This window comes from Ovis aries, chromosome 24 (genome assembly GCF_016772045.2).
Source record: "Ovis aries strain OAR_USU_Benz2616 breed Rambouillet chromosome 24, ARS-UI_Ramb_v3.0, whole genome shotgun sequence".
NCBI classification, from domain to species: Eukaryota; Metazoa; Chordata; class Mammalia; order Artiodactyla; family Bovidae; genus Ovis; species Ovis aries.
The window spans coordinates 23201674-23222895 of record NC_056077.1 but is presented as its reverse complement, the minus strand read 5'-3'; the positions used below and the strand labels follow the sequence as shown (position 1 = coordinate 23222895).

Sequence of the window (21222 nt, the reverse complement as noted above, 5' to 3'; positions counted from 1 at the left end):
CCGCTAAATTATTCAAATAGGCAGGAACCAGGGCTCATTCCTATTCTTTGGTATTACAAAGTCTGCTTTCCAAGCCCCGGCTTGTTCATTCTGTTCCCAAGCGCAACCCCCTGTGTGGCCCTGCATGATATGTGGTGTCTTCCCCTGTGCTGTAGGTAAATGTGGCTCATAAATTGCTGTCCACCTCATCTTTTGGGGTCGAGTGTTGAGTGTCAGCCAACACATTAACCTAGGGTTGGAGTCTCTCTTTCCCTGATGGATTGAAGGAGTAAAACAATTTACATCACAAATAAGATGGTCTAACTCAATTGAGGACACCTCGTTAGGTTTAACTATGGGTTCCTTTGCTAGTTAACTGGTTTGCAAGGCAGCAGTTACTATCTTGGATGTAAGTGCCAGTTGCTGGCCAGCTTGGGCTTTAGTTCATGTTCTGTTATCTCAAATGGATTTTGCCATCTCTTTCCACTCTGTGGTCTCATGCTGGCCAACTAGGCAGAAACTATCATTAATTGACCATATCCCAAAATGAGATGCCATCGAGTGTGGCTTTTGTCTGGCAGGTGGTCACTGAGGCTCCTACTTGAGATAGGAAACAACATAAAGTCCTAACTGATGGATGCTAGAGTTCCACAGCACTTTGCTTACTGTGTCTATCCTGATGACTGTCACTGGCTGCTTAGGGCAGTCATAGTGACTCTGTTTGGGAAAGTAGTGCCCCCCTGGGGCACTTGTGTTTGTAGTCCTGGGGATGAACATTTGTGTTGTTTGTAGAAAGGAAGGAGGCCATGACCTCAGGAAGATTTAAGAATGACCACTTGATTGACTCCTGAGTCATTGCTGTTCAGCCAAAGGTAGTGACTTTGCCCATCTCCTGTGATGCAACTTCTCTTGGGATTGTTGTGTGCTCTCCTGACACCTAATGGTTTGGAGGTGCACACCCATGGAAGTTCATGGTCTGAGACCTGATTTAAAAAAAAAAAAAGTAGCGGGAAATGGGCATTGATACTCAACTGCTCTCTCAGTGCCAAACCCCCAGTCAACACCTGTGAGTTTTGCTTCCCATTGTTACTTACCAGCATGCCAAAGGACTGATCTTGTCATCTAGGGCTTGAGGTCCCCACCCAGCACATAGACAAAATGATCTTACTGGATGTGGATTCTAACACTCTGGAGGTGGACTGCCATTCTCTGGAGGAAGGGAATAGCCTTCTATAGGGCCCGCCATCCAGCTTTCTTTCCCTAGAAATACCCAGAAACTCTGCACCACCTGTGATTGGACGGAGACAGAAACAAAAACCTGTGACGTTAGATGGTTAGAAATCAAAATGTCCTGAGCCACTATGCTCCAGGGGTTTGGGGGAACAGTGAATATGGGGAAAGAGGTAGGGCTGCAGCAGAAGATGCTTTTGATCCACCAGCTTTAGGACTGTGATCTTTCACTGACTCCCTGCTGCCTACCCCGATGTGGCACAAAAATCCATGTCATCGGGGTTATGAGCAAAAACATTCGTGATGGCCCTATGTCACAATGAAGGGATTAATTCAAACCTGACTTAAGTCCAGGTTGCTAAACTCTATAACCGTTGTCATGAGAGAGGCCCTAATCCTGAAAATACTGATCTGAGAGATTCTCTGTAGGAAAAATAATAATAATAATAAATGTGAGCAGGGTAAAAAGACCCCCACTACCCCGGGACTTCCCTGATGATCCAGTGGTTAGGACTCTGCCCTCCAGCATGGCTTCAATCCCTTGTTGGGAAACAGGTTCTGCATGCTGTGGGGTGTGGCCAAAAATTTTTCAAAACAGACCCTCCCCTGTCAAGCATATCCAGTGACAAAAAAAAAAAAAAAGAATGAATGAAAGAAACCTCGATACAGGGGGAGGTACCAAAAGATTCAATTAAACAAAAATTCACCATTTGACCCAAATGGAAAACCGAAATTTACTAAAAATACCTTTTATGGCAAAAACATAAAGGGAGCTGATTGGCTTTTGTGCATCTGCAATATATAGCTTTGGGACTAATTTTAACATCTGCCAAAAATGCAACAGTTGGCAAACTTTCACAGACTTTATACTAAAGCATCAAATTACAGTTATACCTAGTGTAATAATCATGCTTTCTAGTTCCTGTATTTAATGCTTTGACATCTGAGGCCTTGCTCCTTTTGGAGAAACTGCCCTGCCAGGGTTAGCTAATCCCTAGAGATAGCAAACAACTCGCCTGTGAGTGTACCTTTCACATATAAACTGGCCAATGAGAGCCCACACGCACAACCACCTCCTCTATGGGGCTCTTATAATCTAGACCACTATCCGTCTGCTCTAATTACCCCAGAGATGGGCACCAGACAACTAGGGACACCACTGTGTCCCAGAGCCCACTGAGATTATTCAAACTAGCCAATCCTAAACCTACTTGCCCTGCCTCACCTTCTCCTTCCCATGGAAACCATGAGAAAGACTCTTGCCCTCGTCTGCTCCTTGCTCCCTCTGCCTCCTGATGGACCCTTGTGCTTCCCCAAGTGGCCCTCCATGGTGAGCCTGGCCTCCTGTTTATCAGGATCTGTAGGCATAAAAAGCTTTTTTCATTTCTATATCTCTGTGTCTTACCATACCTGATTAAAATGAATCTCAGATACTCTTAAAACACCTGCTGCTGCTAAGTCACTTCAGTTGTGTCTTACTCTTTGTGACACTATGGACTGTAGCCTGCCAGGCCCCTCTGTCCACGGGATTCTCCAAGGAAGAATACTGGAGTGAGTTGCCATGCCCTCCCCCAGGGGATCTTCCCAACCCAGGGATTGAACCAGCATCACTTATGTCTTTTGCATTAGGAGGTAGGTTCTTTACCACTAGCACCACCTGGGAAGCCCTAAAACACCTAAATTTAAATGTACTAGATATTTTGCTAATTATAGATGTGGCTGCTAGGTTTCATTCAATGCTGATTTCAACATCCTTTCAGCCAGTTTGTCGTCATCTCCAAAGGAGCACAGTACATTTTCATCTTGTTACCCACAGGGTCCCGAAACAGCTCTGCTAAGACTCACAGTCTTTGCAGACAGTCTTAATGCACCCACCTTTCTCCAGGAGTACAGGTGTGACATTGCCTGTATTTTATTTTATTAGTTTTTATTGCAGTATAGTTACTTTACAATATTGTGTTAGTTTCTACTGTGCAGCAAAATGAACCAGCCATCCACATACATAATCCCTTTAGGATTTCCCTCCCATTCAGGTCCCCACAGTACCTGAGGTATGTCCTCATCAGTTGTCTATTTTATACACAGTATCAATAGTGTGGGCTTCTTAGGTGGTTTAAAAAAAAAAAAAACCACCAGCAGCCAGTGCAGAAGACAAGAGAACTGGGTTCAGTCCTTGAATCTGGAAGATCCCCTGGGGGAGGAAATGGCAACTCACTCAGGTATTCTTGCCTGGAGAATTCCACGGACAGAGGAGCCTGGTGGGCTACAGTCCATAGGGTCACAGCACACACGCATGTCAGTAGTGTATATGTGAGGGATGACATTACCTTTATGACGTCCTCCTTTGCACACATTTGTTTGACACACTTGTTAAGGACACACGAGTCCATCTTTTAGTCCTTTTTGGATTCTTGGGAAAACATATCTCTTGTTTACAAATTTTACTTAAGCCCGTTTATGCTGTTACTTTTAAATGAGCCCACCTTGAGTGGAGACCCCTCCAACAACAGGCTCTAGAACCTAAAGTCAACAGGCACTCCCCTTAGTGCCCTCAGAGACTCCTTCAGTGAAGAGGCTTTAGCAACTTCCCCTCCTGCCTCATGGAGTCTCTGGACTGCCCATGTTGTCTATAAGTCATCCTTGGGCTTCTGATGCAAGAAATTGCCCTCTTTGGCCCTATGTCACATACCATCAGAGCAGGAATCACTGGCCACACATTGAAAACTGTGTCTCCCCCAGCCCCCGAGTTTCCATACCCAGCTGCCCATGATTCCTTGACATAGGAGCAAAGGTATGGGTCCCCAAGCTCAGCATGGTAGCAGGCCTCCTTGCTACAGGATGGAGCCAAACCCGGGCCGTCTGGCACATCTTACTTGTAGGTGGGCGTGGCCTCCAGTCATCAGTCCATTGCCAGATGAACATGGAGCTGGAAGATGTCACCTCTCCCTCAGGCCCTTTGGGATCAACTGAGTGAATATCAGTGAGTTCAGACACTTTATGTTGTAGAGGACCATCTCTTCCTCTTGATCAAGCACCAACTTCGCTCCCTGGGAAAGGGCTTCACCTACTACCTAAAAGTTTCATCGTCAGCAAGGTTTAGACTGACATCAAGGGACTTCCCCAGTGGTCCAGCGGTTAAGACTTCACCTTCTAATGCAGGGAGTATGGGGTCAATGCCTGGCTGGGAAACTAAGATCCCACATGACTCACGGCCAAAACACCAAACATAAAACCGAAGCGATATTCCAACAAATTCAGTAAGAACTTTAAAAACAGTCTATATTTTTAAAAAAAATCTTTAAAAAGCAAACAAACTGATGCCAAGGTATCAAACCGTCAATTGTGGTATGAAGCCATGAAATCAAGTGTTAAGGGTTTTGCCCTGACATCTGATCAAATCAGAGGTCTTCAAACGACCTGACTTCAAACTCCCCTTCCTTTCTGCTCCCACAGGTAAGGTCCCCTAGCCAAGCCACTCTCCTTATCACAGGGACTAGGCACAGTTTATCCCCAAGAGCAGCCTCCAGGTCCCTGCCAGCCTGTGAAGTCATTCAAACAACCCTCCAGAGGGGGAATTAAAGATATCTCCAACCTCTTGTTCCTCCAAAGTCCTCCCTCTAAAGCCCCTGCTTGTTCACTCTTTTCCCAAGTGCAGACTCTCTGGCCATACACGGTGTTGGAATGTCCTTCCCTGGGCTACAAGTATAAGTATAGTAAAGTGCTGGAGGGCTTATCTGTTCAGTGTTGGGCCCTTGTCATAACTCTAGAGCAGGAATGCCCTTCCCCACAATGGGTGGAAAGGAAGTAAATGAGACACTTCTTTGATCTGCACTCTTTGGGAAGTGTTATCCTGCTATGATCAAGCTCGTGGGCTTGAAGTTATCCGGGTAATAGTCTGTCTGGGTTTGCAAGAAGTCACATATAGCTGGAGGGTGGCCTGTGGGTGGTTGAGGAGTAGGAAGTAAGGTTACTTTGGTAACCTTTGCTTTGGTTACTTTGTTAAAGTTTGGCTCCAGGCAGTGGGGACACCTAACCGTAATTTAAAGCTGGGAAGTATCATCAGATCTTTATGTTAGAAAGTTCAGCTTTACCGATGTCTGCAAAATGGACTCAAGGAGACCCAGGAGTGGCGCCAGCAAGACCTGTGAGGAGCCTACTGTACTAGTTCATGGAAGAGACAGGAAAGGAAGGAATTGAGGGCCATTTGGTAGTTGGTTGGATATGGAGCAGGGGAGACAAAAAGCTCAATCATGACTCTGATGCTTCTTGCTTGGGTGACAAGATGGACACGGGTTTTAGGAGATGATAAAGGAACGGAGGAGGATTCTGAAGGAAGATCCTGAGTTCCCCTTTGGACACGTTGATTTTGAGAAGCCCACGGACATCCTGACAGAGGTGTCCAGCAGACAATCAGATAAGTCAGTATGGAGTCAGGAGAAAGGGGAGGTCAAATATAGGCATTCAGAAGTCATCATCAGCGTCCAGGTGAAAGTAGAGGGGATGAGCTTGCCCTGAGACCACAGGGAGGTGCAATTAGCTGAAGGTGGTACCTTAGAGAACAAATCTATCAAGAAGTTGTCCAAAGAACCTGCTGTAGAGCACGGGGAACTCTGCTCACTGTTAGGTGGCAGCCTGGATGGGAGGAGAGTTTGCGGAAGACTGAATACGTGTATGTGTATGGCTGAGTCCCTTTGCTCTTCACCTGAAACTATAACATTGTTAATCAGCTATACCCCAATACAATATAAAAAGTTCAAAAGAAAAAAAAAAAAAAAAGGTGATCCAAAGAAGAAGTCACAGAGAAGAAGCAGAGAAAGAAGAGTCTGATGTTAGGAAAGGAACTTAAGGAGAGTAGCATCTCCAAAAGAAAGAAGGTGGAGAGAACTTTTAAGAATGAAGATGGGGCTAACATTTACCAGATATCACCGAGAGTTTAGGGAAATAAGAAGACTGCTTTCTAATGCATTAGAAGGAAACGGCAAACCACTCCAGTATTCTTGCCTGGAAAATCCCATGGCCAGAGGAGCCTGGCAGGCTACATAGTCCATGTGATCATGAGAGCTGGACACAACTTAGCGACTAAATCACCACCACCACTGAGAGTTTAGGGAAATAAGAAGACTACTTTCTAATGCATTAGAAAATACCTGGGACATTGAGACAAGATTTTGTGGTGCTTTCAAAAAGAAGTCCGTGAGGACTTCCCTGGTAGCGGAGTGAATAAGAATCCACCGGCCAATGCAAGGGCCGCAGGTTCGATCCCTGGTCTGGGAAGATGCTTCATGCTGCAGAGCAACTAAACCCGTGTGCTGCAACTACTGAAACCCGCATGTCCTGGAGCCCTGCTCTGCAACAAGAGAAGCCACCACAGTGAGAAGCTAGAGCACCGCAACTAGAGAAAGCCCGCACAGCCACAAAGACCAAGCACGGCCACAAATAAAATAATTTTTTAAAAAGTCAGTGAGAAATGAGATGGTGGGGAGGAGCGGAGAATTTTTTTCAGAACCTTTGTTGTGAAAGATAAAGAGAGATGGTGGTAGCTGAAAGAGCAGAAAGGTAAGGCTTGCTTGCTGGAGTGACTTGGACAGGCGCTGAAGCTCAGGGGAAAGAGACAGGCAAAAGATAAGGCCGGAAGGAAAATCAACGGAATGAAGTCTTTGAAAAAGTCTGAGTGGATAGTTTCTGGGGCACAATGGAGCGATTAGACTTTAATTGCAAAGCTGGATCCCTTGTCTTCTACAAGAAAAGCGGGGAAGTAGAAGTGGAGGGAAGTGAGTAGATGGTTAAATATAGGAAGGGGGTGTGGGAAATTGGGAGTTCCTGACTGCTGGCCTCCAGTGTCTGCAAGAGGGCATAAGACATACTTCAGGAAAGTGATGACAGTTTGGGGTGGTTCTTAAGGAAATGGGCAAGAGAGTTGCTTATGGCCATGATCGTTTTGAGGATACAAACTGCTTAAATGATGATTAATAGGAGCTAGTTAAAAGAATTAGGGTACATCTACACAGCAAACTAACTGCTGCTTTTGAAAAAGGGTAGGAGGGAATTCATTCACACCTGGAAAGATCTCTAAGGTGTAGTGTTTGTTTGTTTGTTTGTTTAAAAAAAAACAAGTCAGAGAACATACACAAATATGCAAATATTTCTAAAAAGCCTGAGAGAATACAGTTTACTAATAGGGTAGTTTCCCAGGCAATGAAGGGTTTTCCAGGTGGCGCTAATGGTAAAGAACCCACCTGCTAATGCAGGAGATATAAGGGATGCAGGTTTGATTCCTAAGCCAGGAAGATCCTCTGGAGGGGGTCAAGGCAACCCATTCCAGTGCTCTTGCGCAGAGAATCCCATGGACAGAGGAGCCTGGCAGGCTGCAGTCCATAGGGTTGCACAGAGTCAGACACGACTGAAGCGACTTAGCGCAATAGCAACAGGAAATGAAAAGAGGAGTGGGACTTAGCCAGGAAAAGTAACCTTTCATTCTTAAAAATGTTATGCATCTTGTACTTTTGGGCTGTCCACCTTTTTTCTTATACAAAGACTGTACACTTGTATATTCTATCATTTTGAACATTCTCTGTGTATGTGCTTAGTCATGTCCGACTCTTTGCGACCCCATGGACTGTAGCCTGCCAGGTTCCTCTGTCCATGGGATTTCCCAGGCAAGAATACTGGAGTACATTGCCATTTCCTCCTCCAAGGGATCTTCCCAACCCAGGGATTGAAACTGTGCCTCTTGGGTCTCCTGCATTGGCAGGCAGGCTCTTTACCACTAGCGCCACATGGGAAGTCCCATTTTGAACATTAACAAAAGGTAATATTTTAATTTCCCAAAGTCTACATAAGTACCTGCTTCTTACTTTAAAAAGTCAAAGCATAACAAACACTATTTGAAGCATCCCTTGGCCACAGCCTCCAATCCCACCCAGGCCCTTTCTCATAAAAAGTTACTGTTGAAGTCTCATAAAAAGTAATTATCTGGGGAGGGAGGGAAAAAAAAAAAAGTAATTATCTTTGAAGTCCTTAAAATATACCCTTTTATTTTAAAAGTATTGATATTTTTATTAAACAAAGTGACTCTGAAAAGTCATGCTCTGGTAAGGCACATAAACACAGTGACTTTGGTTTTTTGAAGTAGCTTAGTTTCTCGTCTCTGAAGAATCATCTATGGCTTTGAAAAGTCTTTTGACACATCTCCAGCCCTCTTGCCAGGTGACAGAACCAAAGGTGGGTACGTAGGCAAAACATCAGTAATAGCATTTAAAAGAAGATGCTTTTAAATGCATTTAAAAGAAGATGCTCAGCGCTTTTAGGTCTGGGTGGGTTAGTCAGAGAGATAGCTGTGAATGTTGATTCACATCTGGTTTGGGGGATGTGGATTCTGAGATAGTTTTAAGACTTGGTGGTACATTTTTAGGTAATTTTTTATTTCCTGGTGAACCCAAAGACTTTGGTTTGAGTGGCAGAAGAGTGAGATGAGATTCTGTTTTGAGAAATTTAACAGAGCTCCAAGAAAGAATTCTTCGTCTTTGGTTGCTGATTTGGTCTCAGAGGTGTGCTGGGGACACTTTTTGTTCCAAGTCAGCCAGTCATCCATAGGGTACCACTGCCTTGCTCTTCATTCACAATCACACCGATTTCTTCCTTTGTGATACCCAGGGTGTTACCCATTATCTGCAACACTTCGTGATGTTGTTTTCGGTGTTTGAAAAGACCCTACGAGGATGTTTCTCATGAGGCTCTTGTCAACTTCTTCTGCATTACTTAGTAACTTCATCAACTTCTTCTGCATCTCATCCAGCACTTCCTGTTGGACCTCATTTTGTTTTTTTCAGATCTTTAATTTTTTCTTCCTTTAGATTCCAGGCAGCATTCACTTTCTCCTGATGTCCTTGTGCCAATGTTAATTTCCCTTCTAGGTTTATCTACCTTTGCCATCCATTCTGCGGCTACCACCTTCAGGTTAGCTAGTGCTTGGGCATCCTCCTTTACTTGCTCTCACGACACAGAAAGCTGTCTCAAAGCGTCATCTCTCTGTGTTGGGGTGATAGTCACTTGTTCCTTCAACGACTCTGTCTGCAAACTGTCTTGTTGATTTGCACTTTCCATTGCGTTAGAAGACAGAAGGAACTTTTCCTCCAGTGCGGTGACTTCCATTCTTAGTTTAGCCACTCTGTCTTCTGCAGCCAAAGCCTCGCAGTTATAAGACACTTCTGCTTCTACAGCCCATTATGCACTCTCTCCTGTTCCTGCTTTAAGCGTAGATCTTTGCTGTGTCAATGTTGAACCTCTGTCTGGAGGGCATGGTTTTCCATTTATTTCTGTTTTAGTACCAGTATGGCTTCATTTCTCTCCTGTCGAAACGTGTCTTTTCTTGCATCGATGTCACTACATTTAAAAAATGACTTATTTCCTGTTTTGCCTTGTTCTGTTCCTTTGAACCAATGCTCAAAAGCAAGCGCCTTCTCCTCCATTGTAAAACATTCCAATTTTTTCTCTCTCCACATCATAGACAGCTGCATATTTGTCTCTTGCAATGCTTGATTTTCTGTTTCCTTTTCCCTAGATGTCTCTACTATTTTTTCCTTTTCCTCTTCTAGTTGACACATCTCTGATTTAACGCCAACTGCTATCTCCTTCAGGTTGATTACTGCCTGCTTCAAAAGGTCGTTTTTCACTCACTTTATTAGTGAAATTTTCACTTAAGCAAAGTAATTCATCACTTTTGGCTTGGATTAAAAACTCCTTTTCCTAAAGTTTTGAAAGTTACTCTGTTTCTCCTGTAGCTGCTACATTTCTGAATCCACTTGTTCATGTCGCTTTCTTTCTAGTTCTGAACCGTCTGCGATGGAATTGAACAAACTCTGATTATCTTCCTGGAGGGTTCTAATGGTTGCATCTTTTTCCTCCATTAATTTTCTTAACTCTCCAATCTCTTCTTTGAGCATTTTGGAAGAGTCACTCAATTCATCAGCTTTAACTGCCTTAAGAGAGGCTGCTGACGTGGAGCTAAGTGGTTCTTCAGAAGGCTGTGGTAAAATCAGGTCAGACACTCCAAAGAGAAAGCCTTTGGCACTGCAAAGCTGCTCTAGGCTGAGATTAATTTGTGCCACCTGCTGCTCCAAGTTTTTGAGTTGGATTTTATTCCTTTCGTCATTTTGATCAGGTCAGTACAGTTCATCTGTAGTTTAGAATTATTAACCTTGTCAACTGAAACCGGTGCCTGAAATTGATGAAGTTCTTTTTGAAGACTGGTTGACCCACACTGCATATTCTGTACCAGGCCATCACGGGCTCTTTCCATTCTTCTAGCATCTTCACCTGCTGTCTCAATTTATCACGTTCCTATAGAAGCTCCTCAAATGGATCTATATGAACATCTCTCACCTACCACCATTGCTGGACGTTTGCACTGTTGTCAGTAAAGTCTGACATTTCTGAGTCAAAGCATCAGTTTCAATGTCTTTCTCGAACCATGTGGGATGAATTCTGGATCGTTTCTCTAAACATATCCTGATCGTTTCTCTAAACAAATATTCTCTAAACATATTTCAGGATATGTTTGTATATGTTCAGGATATGTTAGAGAAATCTGGTGGAGAGTTCTGTGGTGGCATCTTTGAGTTTCAGGAGGTCAGCTTCTTTGGCCACAATAATATCTATCATTCTGAAAGTTTCTCTTGTAAGACGATTATTTTCCCTAGTTTTCTCATCTAAAACAGCTAACATTTGTTCTCTTTCCAAAGCATATGCTTGCAATTGATGAATCTCTTCATTACCTTGGCCACTGGAAGAAGCTGAAGATACTTTCATACAAAGAAACCGTATCTCCAAATCTTTTTGCCAGATGAGCTGAGTTAGCTTACCATTCTCACCATGGGACAGCTGATCAATCTGTTCAGTTAAAAGAGTATTTTTTTCAGTTAGAAGTTTTATCTCCAATTTTTGTTATTTCTTGTGATAATCTTTCAGTTTCAGCTTTAGATCAGTCATGCTTTTCACTTCCGTTTTCTATGTGAAGACTCTGAATTTCTGTTACTCGAAAAATGTCACAGCTTTCTACTGGCATATACTGAGATTCTTCAGGCAACTGGGTTTTGATTTGTTCTGTTGCATTTTGCAAATTTCCGATTTCCTCCCCTTGGGCGGAAAAGAGCTGATTGTGTTTAATATTCATTTGCTCACGTTGTTATCTGAGATCTTTCTATTTCTTTTGATGAGATTTAATTTCAAGATTATCTTCAACTGTGCTCCATGGAGAGTCCTCAGATTCTATTTCTGGAACAGTTTTAGGGTTAATCGTTGCGGTTTGACTGTGTTCTCCCCTCAGTTGATCCAATTCTTCTTTCAGATGATTAATTTCTTCTCTCATGGATTCAAGACTTTTGGCTTTTTCCACTATGGTTTACTGTAAATTTTCCATTTTTCTTAAGGCTTGAGTATACTGATTTAACTCCTCCTGAAGCTGTGGACCTCCTTGAAGTTTTTCAATAAAAATGTCTTTCTTCCTTATGTTGTTTCAACTGCTTCCACTCTTCTAAACTAGATGACAAAATTTCTTTGGTTTCTTTGTGGTCAGCAATCATCTGCTCAACAGTATTTCTCTTGACCAAGTTTAACCAAACCCTCACACTCCAGCTATTAGGCCGAGCTGTCTGGGTCCTCTGTACTTGACGGTTTTTTAATAGCTTGCTCAGACTTCCTCCTTTCTTCCAATAGCCTCTGTGCTGCCTGACACAATTCTGCTTCTAACTGTCCTTTTTGCATTTTTTAATGAATTAACTTTTCTTTTTGCCCATCCAACTCTTTGGTAATGTTCATTTTATCATCTTCAAGTTGACGAACGCTCTTTTTTTCCACATTCTAGATCTTGTTTTAGTTTACTGATGATGCCATCTCCTTCATTTTTTTTGGATTTCTGATCTTTCATCAAAACCACTCACATTGTCGTTTTTTGTTTCTGCCTGTCCAACTCTCCTAACTCAGGGATCAGTAATTTCTTTTCAGCAGTGACAATGAGTTTTCCTTCCTTGATTTCCAAGTTCTATCTTAAATGAGGTACTTCTGAATCCAAGCTCACGTGTCTGATAGTTGAGCTTTTAATGGGTTCATATTCATTGCTCAGTCTGACAAGTGAGGGTTGAAGTTGTTCCTTTTCTCCATTTAATAATGAATTTTCTTTTTCTAAAACTTGGGCTCGTTTTTGAAGCTTCAGGTTCTCTTCAATGAGATTTTCGTTCTGCTTCAAACTACTTAATCTCATCATTTCATTTTCAGCATCAGACAGTGGCTGTTGTTGTCTGGAAGCTTCTTCCAGGGATGTTCTCTGTGGAAGAACTTTTTCCTTTTCTGTCGCAGCATCACTATGCTTCTTAGTAGAAGGCTTCAACTCACCTTTTTTAAGTCTTTTCTTCATTTCATTTATCTGGTCTTGTTCTCTAACTGAAGCATCCATTTCCTTTTCTACAGAAGACAATTTTTTTTTAAGGTATTTTACCCTAATCTCAAGTCCTTTGGTTTTCTTGGTAGATGCTACTTTTTCAGTGGCTAGGACTTGAATGGCTTTTTGCATATCATGAATCATCTCCTCGTAATCCTTTAATTGTTTTCGATGCCTGCCACTTATTTCTGCCAGTTTCTGCTGATGAATTTCCTGCAGTACTGCCATTTCAAGTTGATGGTCATCAATTTCCTTATTTCGAGTCTGTTCAAGTTCCTTGATAGTATTTTGCAGTTTATAGATTTCCTTTAGATTAGAACTATCTGCTCCATGTGCTGTAGAAGTTTGAGCACAATGTCTCCAATGGCTGACATCAGCCTCAAGTCTTAAAACTTCATTTGACAATCTATTTATTTCTTGTTGTGACCAAATTAGATCAGCGAAGTCCATATCATCATTCTGGAAAGCTAAAGCATGCTGATAGACATCATAACCCAGTGAAGAGGGTGCAGGAGTTGAGGGCTGAAAGCTATCCTGAAGATTTACTGAGTGGATGACTGACTGCAGCTTTAGCAACTGATCCTTCATTGCTACCTGTCTTGCTGTCAGAAGTCTGATTTCTACGTCTTTCTGGTGTAACTGATGTCTGTAGCTAGCAGTTTGCTGCTTCAGCTGAAGCTCTGAGGCTTCATACTTCTCTTCTAGATCGCTACAAAGAATTCGAAGCCTCTCAATCTCTGATTTTAAGACTGATTGAAAGTCGACAACCTCCTCTCTTGCAGAGTCAGGGAGTTCTTCTACCTTTTCAGCTCCCTTCCTCAGCACATCTTTTGTGAAACTAGAAACACAGTCTGTTAAAAAGGCCATAGTACCACCCACTTGCCCCAGGGAATGGCCTAAGCTGGAGCCAAGGCCACCAAACCAGGACATTGTCACAGGTCGTAAAACTGACCTGATCTGTCCTGCGAAAAGGATCCAGCGGAGTCGGACAGCCTCACTGCTGACCAGCTCGAGGTTAAGAAAAAAATGAGGAGTTTCTAGGCAACGTGGGCTGAGAAGGCCCCTCTATAGAACCCTCGGAGCCCCAGGCATGGCCTGTGACCTGACAAAGAACCTATCTCCTGTGACGTGTCCCCGCTCGGGCGTCTGCTCATCCTCACAACTTCCCAGCGCTAGGGTCGGGCACTTCTCTGCTTGCGTGATTTTCCCAGGGCCGGTAACACCCCGGTCCCCTGGACCGGAGACCATCACCGCAGCTCTGACGGCGCCATCGGTGAGCGCATGTTCATAGAAAGCACACCTGTCTTTTTCTCTTTTTCTCTTCTTTATGATATGGAGTGACATTCAAGGTAGATTTAAATCAATAAAAGAGAAGCAGCACTACAGTAATAGTATTCAAATAGGAATAAAATATATTTAATTGCCTCTGACTTTTTTACTAAATGGCATCTCATACACACAGTCCTGAAGCTTGTTTCACGCAACTATTTTTTTTTTTCTTGAAAAAAAAATCGAGGTAACATGTACATAGAGACACGCGTCCGTCTTAAGAATCCAAGTTGCTGTATTTTGACAAACGTCTACACCCGCGCATAAGCACGGCCCTGATAAAGACTTGGACCGTTTCCATCGTCCCAAAGCTCCTATCCCGTTTCCCTTCGCGCAACACTCCCCCCGCCCCCACCTCCGAGAGCCCTGCCCGGGGGTCTAGTCCCGAGGGTGACTTTTTGTGTCCGCTCTTTGTGTCTGCTTTGCCCACCGCGTGTTTGCGATCTAGTCTGGGAAGTGAGTTATATATTAATATTTAATATTAATATTCGCTGAGCGGAAGCACAAGCACGCCGAGGTCCGGGTGGACCGCGGGGCCCCGGGCGGCCGCGCGTCGCCGGGCCCAGGGAACCACCTGGAGGCGTGGGGACCACGCGGCCCCCGGGCAGGCGGGCGGCGGAGGCCTGGCCGCGCGCCGCCTGCGGCCTGGAGCTCCTCGCCCGCCCCGACCCGGCCGAGCCGGCGGGCGGCGCCGCTGGAAGTGACGCGGCGAGGGCGGGGCCGCAGGCCTGGGGAGCCGTGCCGCCGCCGCCGCGCCTCGGCCGGGAAGCGATGTAGGAGCCGCCAGGCCGTCCCCCGTCCTGCCCGGCCGGAGCCCCGCGGGCCGCCGCCGCCGCCGCCGCCGCCATGAAGAAGCAGTTCAACCGCATGAAGCAGCTGGCCAACCAGACCGTGGGCAGGCGAGTGCGCCGCGCCGGGCCGCCGGGGGTCGCGCGGGCCGGGGGTCGCGGTCGCGGGGGCGGACCGGCTTCTTCCGCGCGCCCCGCCGCTACGGGCCAGGCTGAGGCTCCGCCCGAGGCCGGCGGGGCCCAGGGTCGGGGTCTGCGCCACGCCGCGGCCTGGAGGCCCGCTCTGGGCCGCCGCCTGGCCCCCGGAGACCGGGCGGGCGGGCCGCGCCTCCCGCTCCTACCCCTCGGGTCCCCACTGCCCCGCGGAGCATCGCCCTCCTGGGACTGGAACTGCCCCTCGTCTTTCCCTACCCCGGGATCTGGCAGCCCCGGGCCGCCGCCTGGGGCTGCAACTCGGATCAGTGGTGTGTCCGAGGCTGCCGGGCTTGGGGGCTGCATTCCCAGCCTTTCCGAGTGGCCCCCCTGCTGCAAAACCTCACTTGCAAGTGTCTGGGGGCGGGGGATGGTGGGGGCGAGCAGTCAAGAAGCAAGGGTCATAAGCCCAGCGGATCTGCCTAGTGAGTTTCAGAACGCCCTTTGAGGGAGCTGCGAGGTGGTGCCGTCTCTAGACCAGAAGCGAATATGAACTGCACAGCTTACATTTAAAAAAGCTTGGGTGGGGGGTGGGGGTAATTAGGAGAAAAGGATTCTGGAAACGCCTAGCCCCAGTTTAAAAATAAGTATCATTTTAAAAGTCTTTCTCACTTTGGGTTTGGAAGCAGCTCCTGCTCCCTTGCTTCTTTGGGATTCCTTGACTGCTTGGCAAGCCTTGATTCTGAAATGACAGGAGAGAACAGAGTTAGTAGAGGATCCGGCCATTGGGACAGGACTGGTCTGTGGTCTTGAGAGCTTCTGAAGATGACTGTCATGTGCTGTGTTACCTGGGGCAGATTTTTCAAGGTCTATCCAGGGCAAGTTAGCTGTATGGTATCGGTTTTGCTGTTTATTCTGGGAAGAGAGATGAATGCGGGAATCTTTTTTCACCGCGTTGACTTCTTTTTTTTTCAGCAGTTGAGTCAAAGGGGGAGTTTGGTTTGGCCAAAGCACGTGGCACACTTCTTTTTTGCGTGTGTGTATGAAAATACTTTTACTTCCTCTTGAGTTTTCTAAATGTGCTCTTTACTGTTTCGTTTCCCTCAACTTTTTTGCTTAGTTTTGTTGTTTGGGTCTTTTTGGCTCCCCACCCTGTTAGCTTGGGGTGCATTTATCCTTTTTCCAGAGTTAATTCCTGTCTAGGCTAAAGCCTAGATGTGCCTTGTTTTCTGTTATTTGTGGGGAAATGATAGAAATAACGTGGAGAGGAAGGTTGACAATGTATTGTGGTGGTGGCGGTTGAGTCGCTATGTCGTGTCGGATTTGCGACGGTGGACTGTAGCCTGCCAGGCTCCTCTGTCCATGGGATTTCCCAGGCCGGAATACTGGAAAGTGAAGTGGCTCATTCGTGTCCAACTCTTTGCAACCCCATGGACTGTAGCCTACCACGCTTCTCCGTCCATGGGATTTTCCAGGCAAGGGTACTGGAGTGGGGTGCCATTTCCTTCTCTGGGGGAGTCTTCCATGTCTCCTGCATTGCAGGCAGTCTCCTGCATCACAGGTGAATTCTTCATGGCTAAGCTACCAGGAGAGAGTATTGGTGATGGCTCATGTTTCAGTCAAGAATCTGGGAATGAATTACAAGATAATTCTGTGAATTTTCTACCCCTCTTAGTGTTCTCAGGAACATGCATCAGGGAATCAATATTTAGTGAGTGTCAAGATGCATTTGTCCCAGAGTCATTTGGCCTGTTCATACATTGTATCAAGCAAGTGATTTTTTTTTTTTTAAACAAAGTTCTGAGGCTTTAAAAGCTGCAAAGTTGGTTCAGGGAAACTGTTCAGGGTGTCTTTGGCCCCTGCTTCCTCTGTCGCAGCTTCTCTTTTTATACTTTTAAATTCTAACCGTCTTGTCTACTTTCAGTTTTCAGTGGAGGCTATACTTTTCTTACGTATTAGCCTCTACTTGGAACTATCACAAAGAAATCTCTTTTACCACACCTGCCCTAGGTCACCTCCCACTTGTTCCTCAGGTCTCCTTGGAAAGGTCTCTGCCTCTAAAAGGCCTTCTCTGGGACAAAGTTTGGATGTCCCTCCTTGGCTCTTTCCTAATCCCATACAGCACCTGTTTCGCCATCATGTAATTGCTTCTTTACTTCATCACGCTAAACATTTAAGAATGTTTACCCTTTCTTCTTTGATTCCCAGGATCTTCTGTGGTTCCTATCACTTGGCAGATCCTCAATAAACATTGTCAAATGAATGTAAATCCAGTTCTCACTAGATTGTTCAAGTGGTATGGGAAAACGAGAACTGGATAGAATGAGTGGAGTGATGTGACTCACCCTAGGACTGTAATTCTGGCTCTGACCTTTGGCTCTGAAAATCTTTATTGCTTGATGCAGTGTAGGCTGCAGCTATACAGTAGTATTAAGGGTGTGGAAATTATGCACCTAAAGTCAAAACAGTTTTTACTGGGGAACCTGTTGCTTTACTGTTGTTGATTTCCTATATATGTTTGTCTCCCCCACCCCCGCCCCCAACTTAAGTAATTGTAAAGGACTAGGGAGGAAAGATGGAGGAGGCAGGAGAGAGCCTGAAATTGTTATTGGGCAGAAGCAGCTAGTTAGTGGATATCAGAACCAGGCTTCTGGATGTATTGGGGTCAAAACAAAGGCTAAAACACACACACTCACTAAAGAATGAAGTTGTATGTGTGAATGACTTGCCCACAGTGTGTACTGTCAGTTTGTAGTTCTAGGTGGTGTCATGCGATGAAATATTCTCTTTGCAGAATGAGGACCTTGTGAGTAACCCCATAGTGAGGTTCCATGGGACCGACATGTGGGAGAATTAGTAATGGCTGGAAGGAGTGAGTTCTCATGATGCAATTTGTTTGTAATGGATGGATGAGTCTGTTTCAGAAGGTGGTTCAAATGAGGTGGTCTCCTGAGGTGGGTGTCCCAAAGGAGACAATGAGGATGGTTCTTTTGTGCTCTCTGCCTTTTGTTCATTCATCTATTTAACAATTGTTGGGCCCAAACTGTGTGTGAGTATGTGAGGTATTGGAGTCTATTTCTGCCTCCCTGTTTCTGCCCTGAAGGAGCTCAATACTTTTGTGGAAGAGATAGGCAAGCAAAGAAATAATTGTTACCCTGAGATACGTGCTTTCAGAGGGCTGGCTAATGCTGGTTCTTATTGGATGGGGGAAGGTAACAGAAAACAGAAGAAAGCTTGGGCAAAGCCTTTTGGCTTTGTTTTCATCTTCAAGCACTTTCAGATTTCTTTTGTATTAATGAGGAGCCTGGTGGGCTGCAGTCCATGGCGTCGCTAGGAGTGGGACACAACTGAGCAACTTCACTTTCACTTTTCACTTTCATGCATTGGAGAAGGCAGTGGCAACCCACTCCTTCTTGCCTGGAGAATCTCAGGGACAGGGGAGTCTGGTGGGCTGCCGTCTCTGGGGTAGCACAGAGTCGGACACAACTGAAGCTACTTAGCAGCAGCAGCAGCCCTTGGTAGTATGAAAACCCATTTCAAGCTGCCATAAGTGAAGATGGGAATTAATTGGCTTATATGTGACCAAAAAATATCCAAAAGGAGTCTGGCTTCAGGCTGGGCTGGATCACTCTCCGGACAAGCTGGGTCCACAGAAAGACCCCTCCCCACCCCCACCCTCCATCGTCCTCAGTTCCAGTCCCAGAAGGATGGAAAAACCTTTCTCCCAGTCACTGTCTCCAAGGCCCACAATTGACTCCGTGCTTCTGACTGTGTCCCCTGCTTCTCCCTGGAAATGAGTGTGGAGTAAATGCCCATCTAAACCTTAGGGACTGAGAGTGGGGGAGCACTGGCTCCCCAAGGGAAACCGGGAAACAAGAAACATCATGTCAGGTCTTTCGTAGTCTGATTCCCTGGACAGAGGAGCCCGGACAGCCCACGGGGTCGCAAAGAGTTGGACATGACTGAGCACAGCCCAGCACAGCAGCAGCAAGAAGCAGGCATTTTGTTCTTTGAAAATCCTTGGTGCAGATAATCCAGTGGACACAGGTGGCGATTTGGAGGAGGTGATGCCCTGCCAGGAGGAAAGTGTACACGGGATGAGGACCTCGAGGAACGTTTAGTTATGAGGTCTGAGTGTCCAGGAGAAAAGGAATCTGAAGGACTAACCAGGAGAGTTATGACCTAGGTGAGGCTCTGGGAGGGAGTGTCTCATTGGGTGTGGGTTCCTGCCTTGACTGAAGTACTCCCTGGAGGTTCAAAGCTTTTGCGATAAGCCAAGGTTACAAACTCAAATACCTAGAGGGGCCAGACGAGTAAAATAAATGAGTGACTGAAGACAGGTAAGGGTTGGGGGCGTGCCCCTCCCCGCCCCCCAAAAGGGCAAATGAGAATATGGGCCCAGAGTGACTCAACCTTTGCGACTTTCCAGAAAAGCCTGAAATCTGGATTTTAATGAAAGTTTAGGTGGTATTTAATGCAAATGAGACAATCACTGTGATGCTGGGGCAAACAAAATCCATCATTGGCCAGATTTGGCCTGTGGGTCACCAGCTGCCAATTGCTTGTCTAGAAGGACCCGGGAGTTCAGGATCCCTATTATTATTTTTCTTATTTTTCCTGTACCTTACCCTGATATAATTGGAGAAGGAAATGGCAACCCACTCCAATATTCTTGCCTGGAGAATCCATGGACAGAGGAGCCTGGTGGGCTATAGTCCATGCGGTCGCAAAGAGTTGGACATGACTGAACAACTAACACACACCCTGATATTATTACATTCTCGGTTCTTTGGATTTGTTGAAGAGCTCATTCTTTCCTTTATGTGGGTGGTTTAGTCATTAAGTCATACCTGACTCCTGCAACCTCATGGACTGTAGCCTGCCAGGCTCCTCTGTCCGTGAGATTTTCCAGGCAAGCAACTGCAGTGGGTCGCTGTTTCCTTCTCCAGGGGTTCTTCCTGGCCCAGGAATAGAACACACATCTCCTGCATTGCAGGTGGTTTCCCTCATTGCAGGCGAATTATTTACGCCAAGCCACCAGGATGGAAATCTTTAAAAGATTTGATAGTATTATTCGTCAGCTTGTCTCTAGTTGCTTTACCAAGTGCTGTACCAAACCAGGGCTTCCCTGGTGGCTCAAATGATAAAGAATCCGCCTGCTATGCATGAGACCTGGGTTTGATGCTTGGGTTAGGAAGATCCCCTGGAGGAGGGCATGGCAACCCACTCCAGTATTCTTGCCTGGAGAATCACCATGGACAGAGGAGCCTGGCAGACGGCAGTCAGTTGGGTCGCAAAGAGTCAGACACGACTGAGCACCTAAGCACACAGCATAGTACCCAACCACCTGGCTTGGTTCTTGCTACTGGCAATGATCATTTCTATTTTAGAAAGAGGGAAATGACTTGCCAGGTTCATACAGCTACTAAGAGGCTGAGGCATGACTTGAGTCCTGGGCTTCTGACTCTGGATCCCATGTGCTTCCCACTACACAATCTGGGCTGCCTTTTCACCAGGGAAGGATTAATGTTTATTAAATGTCCTTGGTGCTTATTAAGCTGCTGGGCTCAGTGCTTTGCATAAATTATCCTGTCGCCCTCTTTCAGTAACTCAAAGAGGTGATGTTATTTGTTCCTGATATAATGATAAGGAAGCCAGAACTCAGAGAGGTCATCAAGCTAGTAAATGACAGATTTAAACTCTGGATTCTAGTTCCAAAGCAGCTGTAAATTCATACTTCATGGGGGAACTCTTAGGTAAGAAACTTGTTTGAGTCGTGAGTGATGCTTTTGTTAAAATCCTTGAGGCTGAAAGGTGGATATTACTGTAGTTTAGTGGCTCTTACCAGGTATGGTTTTACCCCCTGGGGAACATTTGGCGACATCTGGAGACTGTTTTTTGATTGTCCTGACTTGATTGGGGGAGCGGTAGGTAGAGTCCTAGGAGGCTGCTACGTATGCTACAAGGCACCTGACCTGAGAGCCTCACAGCCCAGACTTATCTGATTCCAAATTCAAGACTGCTGAGACTGACAAAGCCTGTTCTAGTCCTTCCAGGGTCTGGACATGTGAATTATCCAAATCAAGGCACCAGTGTGTTCTCTTTGGCCTATCCAGTGCTTTTTTTTTTTTTTTAAGCAATCATTGGCTCATATTTTTATCTATTTTTAAAAATATATTTCATTTGTTTCTTTGGCTGCACCAGGTCTTAGTTGTGGCACTCTGGATCTTAGCTGCAGCGTGCAGGATCTGTTTTCCCAACCAGGGATCGAGCACGGGCCCCCTGCTTTGGGAGCTCGGAGGCTTTGTTGTGCTATGCTTAGTTGCTGGG

General features: G+C 45.6%; 2 protein-coding genes and 2 pseudogenes across 5 annotated transcripts in view; 1 reads left to right on the top strand and 3 right to left on the bottom strand.

The window, feature by feature from the left end:
* Positions 1-8531: 8531 nt before the first annotated feature.
* LOC105601944 (thyroid receptor-interacting protein 11-like) lies at positions 8532-10713 on the bottom strand (annotated as a pseudogene).
* Positions 10714-10785: 72 nt separating this feature from the next.
* LOC121816018 (thyroid receptor-interacting protein 11-like) lies at positions 10786-11970 on the bottom strand (annotated as a pseudogene).
* Positions 11971-12237: 267 nt separating this feature from the next.
* Positions 12238-14559, bottom strand: LOC121817818 (thyroid receptor-interacting protein 11-like). The gene has a single exon (XM_042239970.2). It carries the CDS (start codon positions 13571-13573, stop codon positions 12248-12250), a length of 1326 nt encoding a protein of 441 aa, XP_042095904.1. The 5' UTR covers positions 13574-14559; the 3' UTR covers positions 12238-12247.
* Positions 14560-14682: 123 nt separating this feature from the next.
* ARHGAP17 (Rho GTPase activating protein 17) overlaps positions 14683-21222 on the top strand; it is a 100015-nt gene continuing 93475 nt past the window's right edge. For all 4 annotated transcript variants that reach the window (XM_027961628.3, XM_027961624.3, XM_060406209.1 and 1 more), the window contains exon 1: positions 14683-14871. In XM_027961628.3, coding sequence (XP_027817429.1) covers positions 14819-14871 — 53 coding nt within the window. In that variant the 5' untranslated portion in view covers positions 14683-14818. The remainder of the gene's footprint in view (positions 14872-21222) is intronic.

Excerpts from the sequence above, each read along its gene's own strand:
- LOC121817818 (XM_042239970.2), bottom strand. The coding sequence starts at position 13,573 with ATGTCCTGGTTTGGTGGCCTTGGCTCCAGCTTAGGCCATTCCCTGGGG.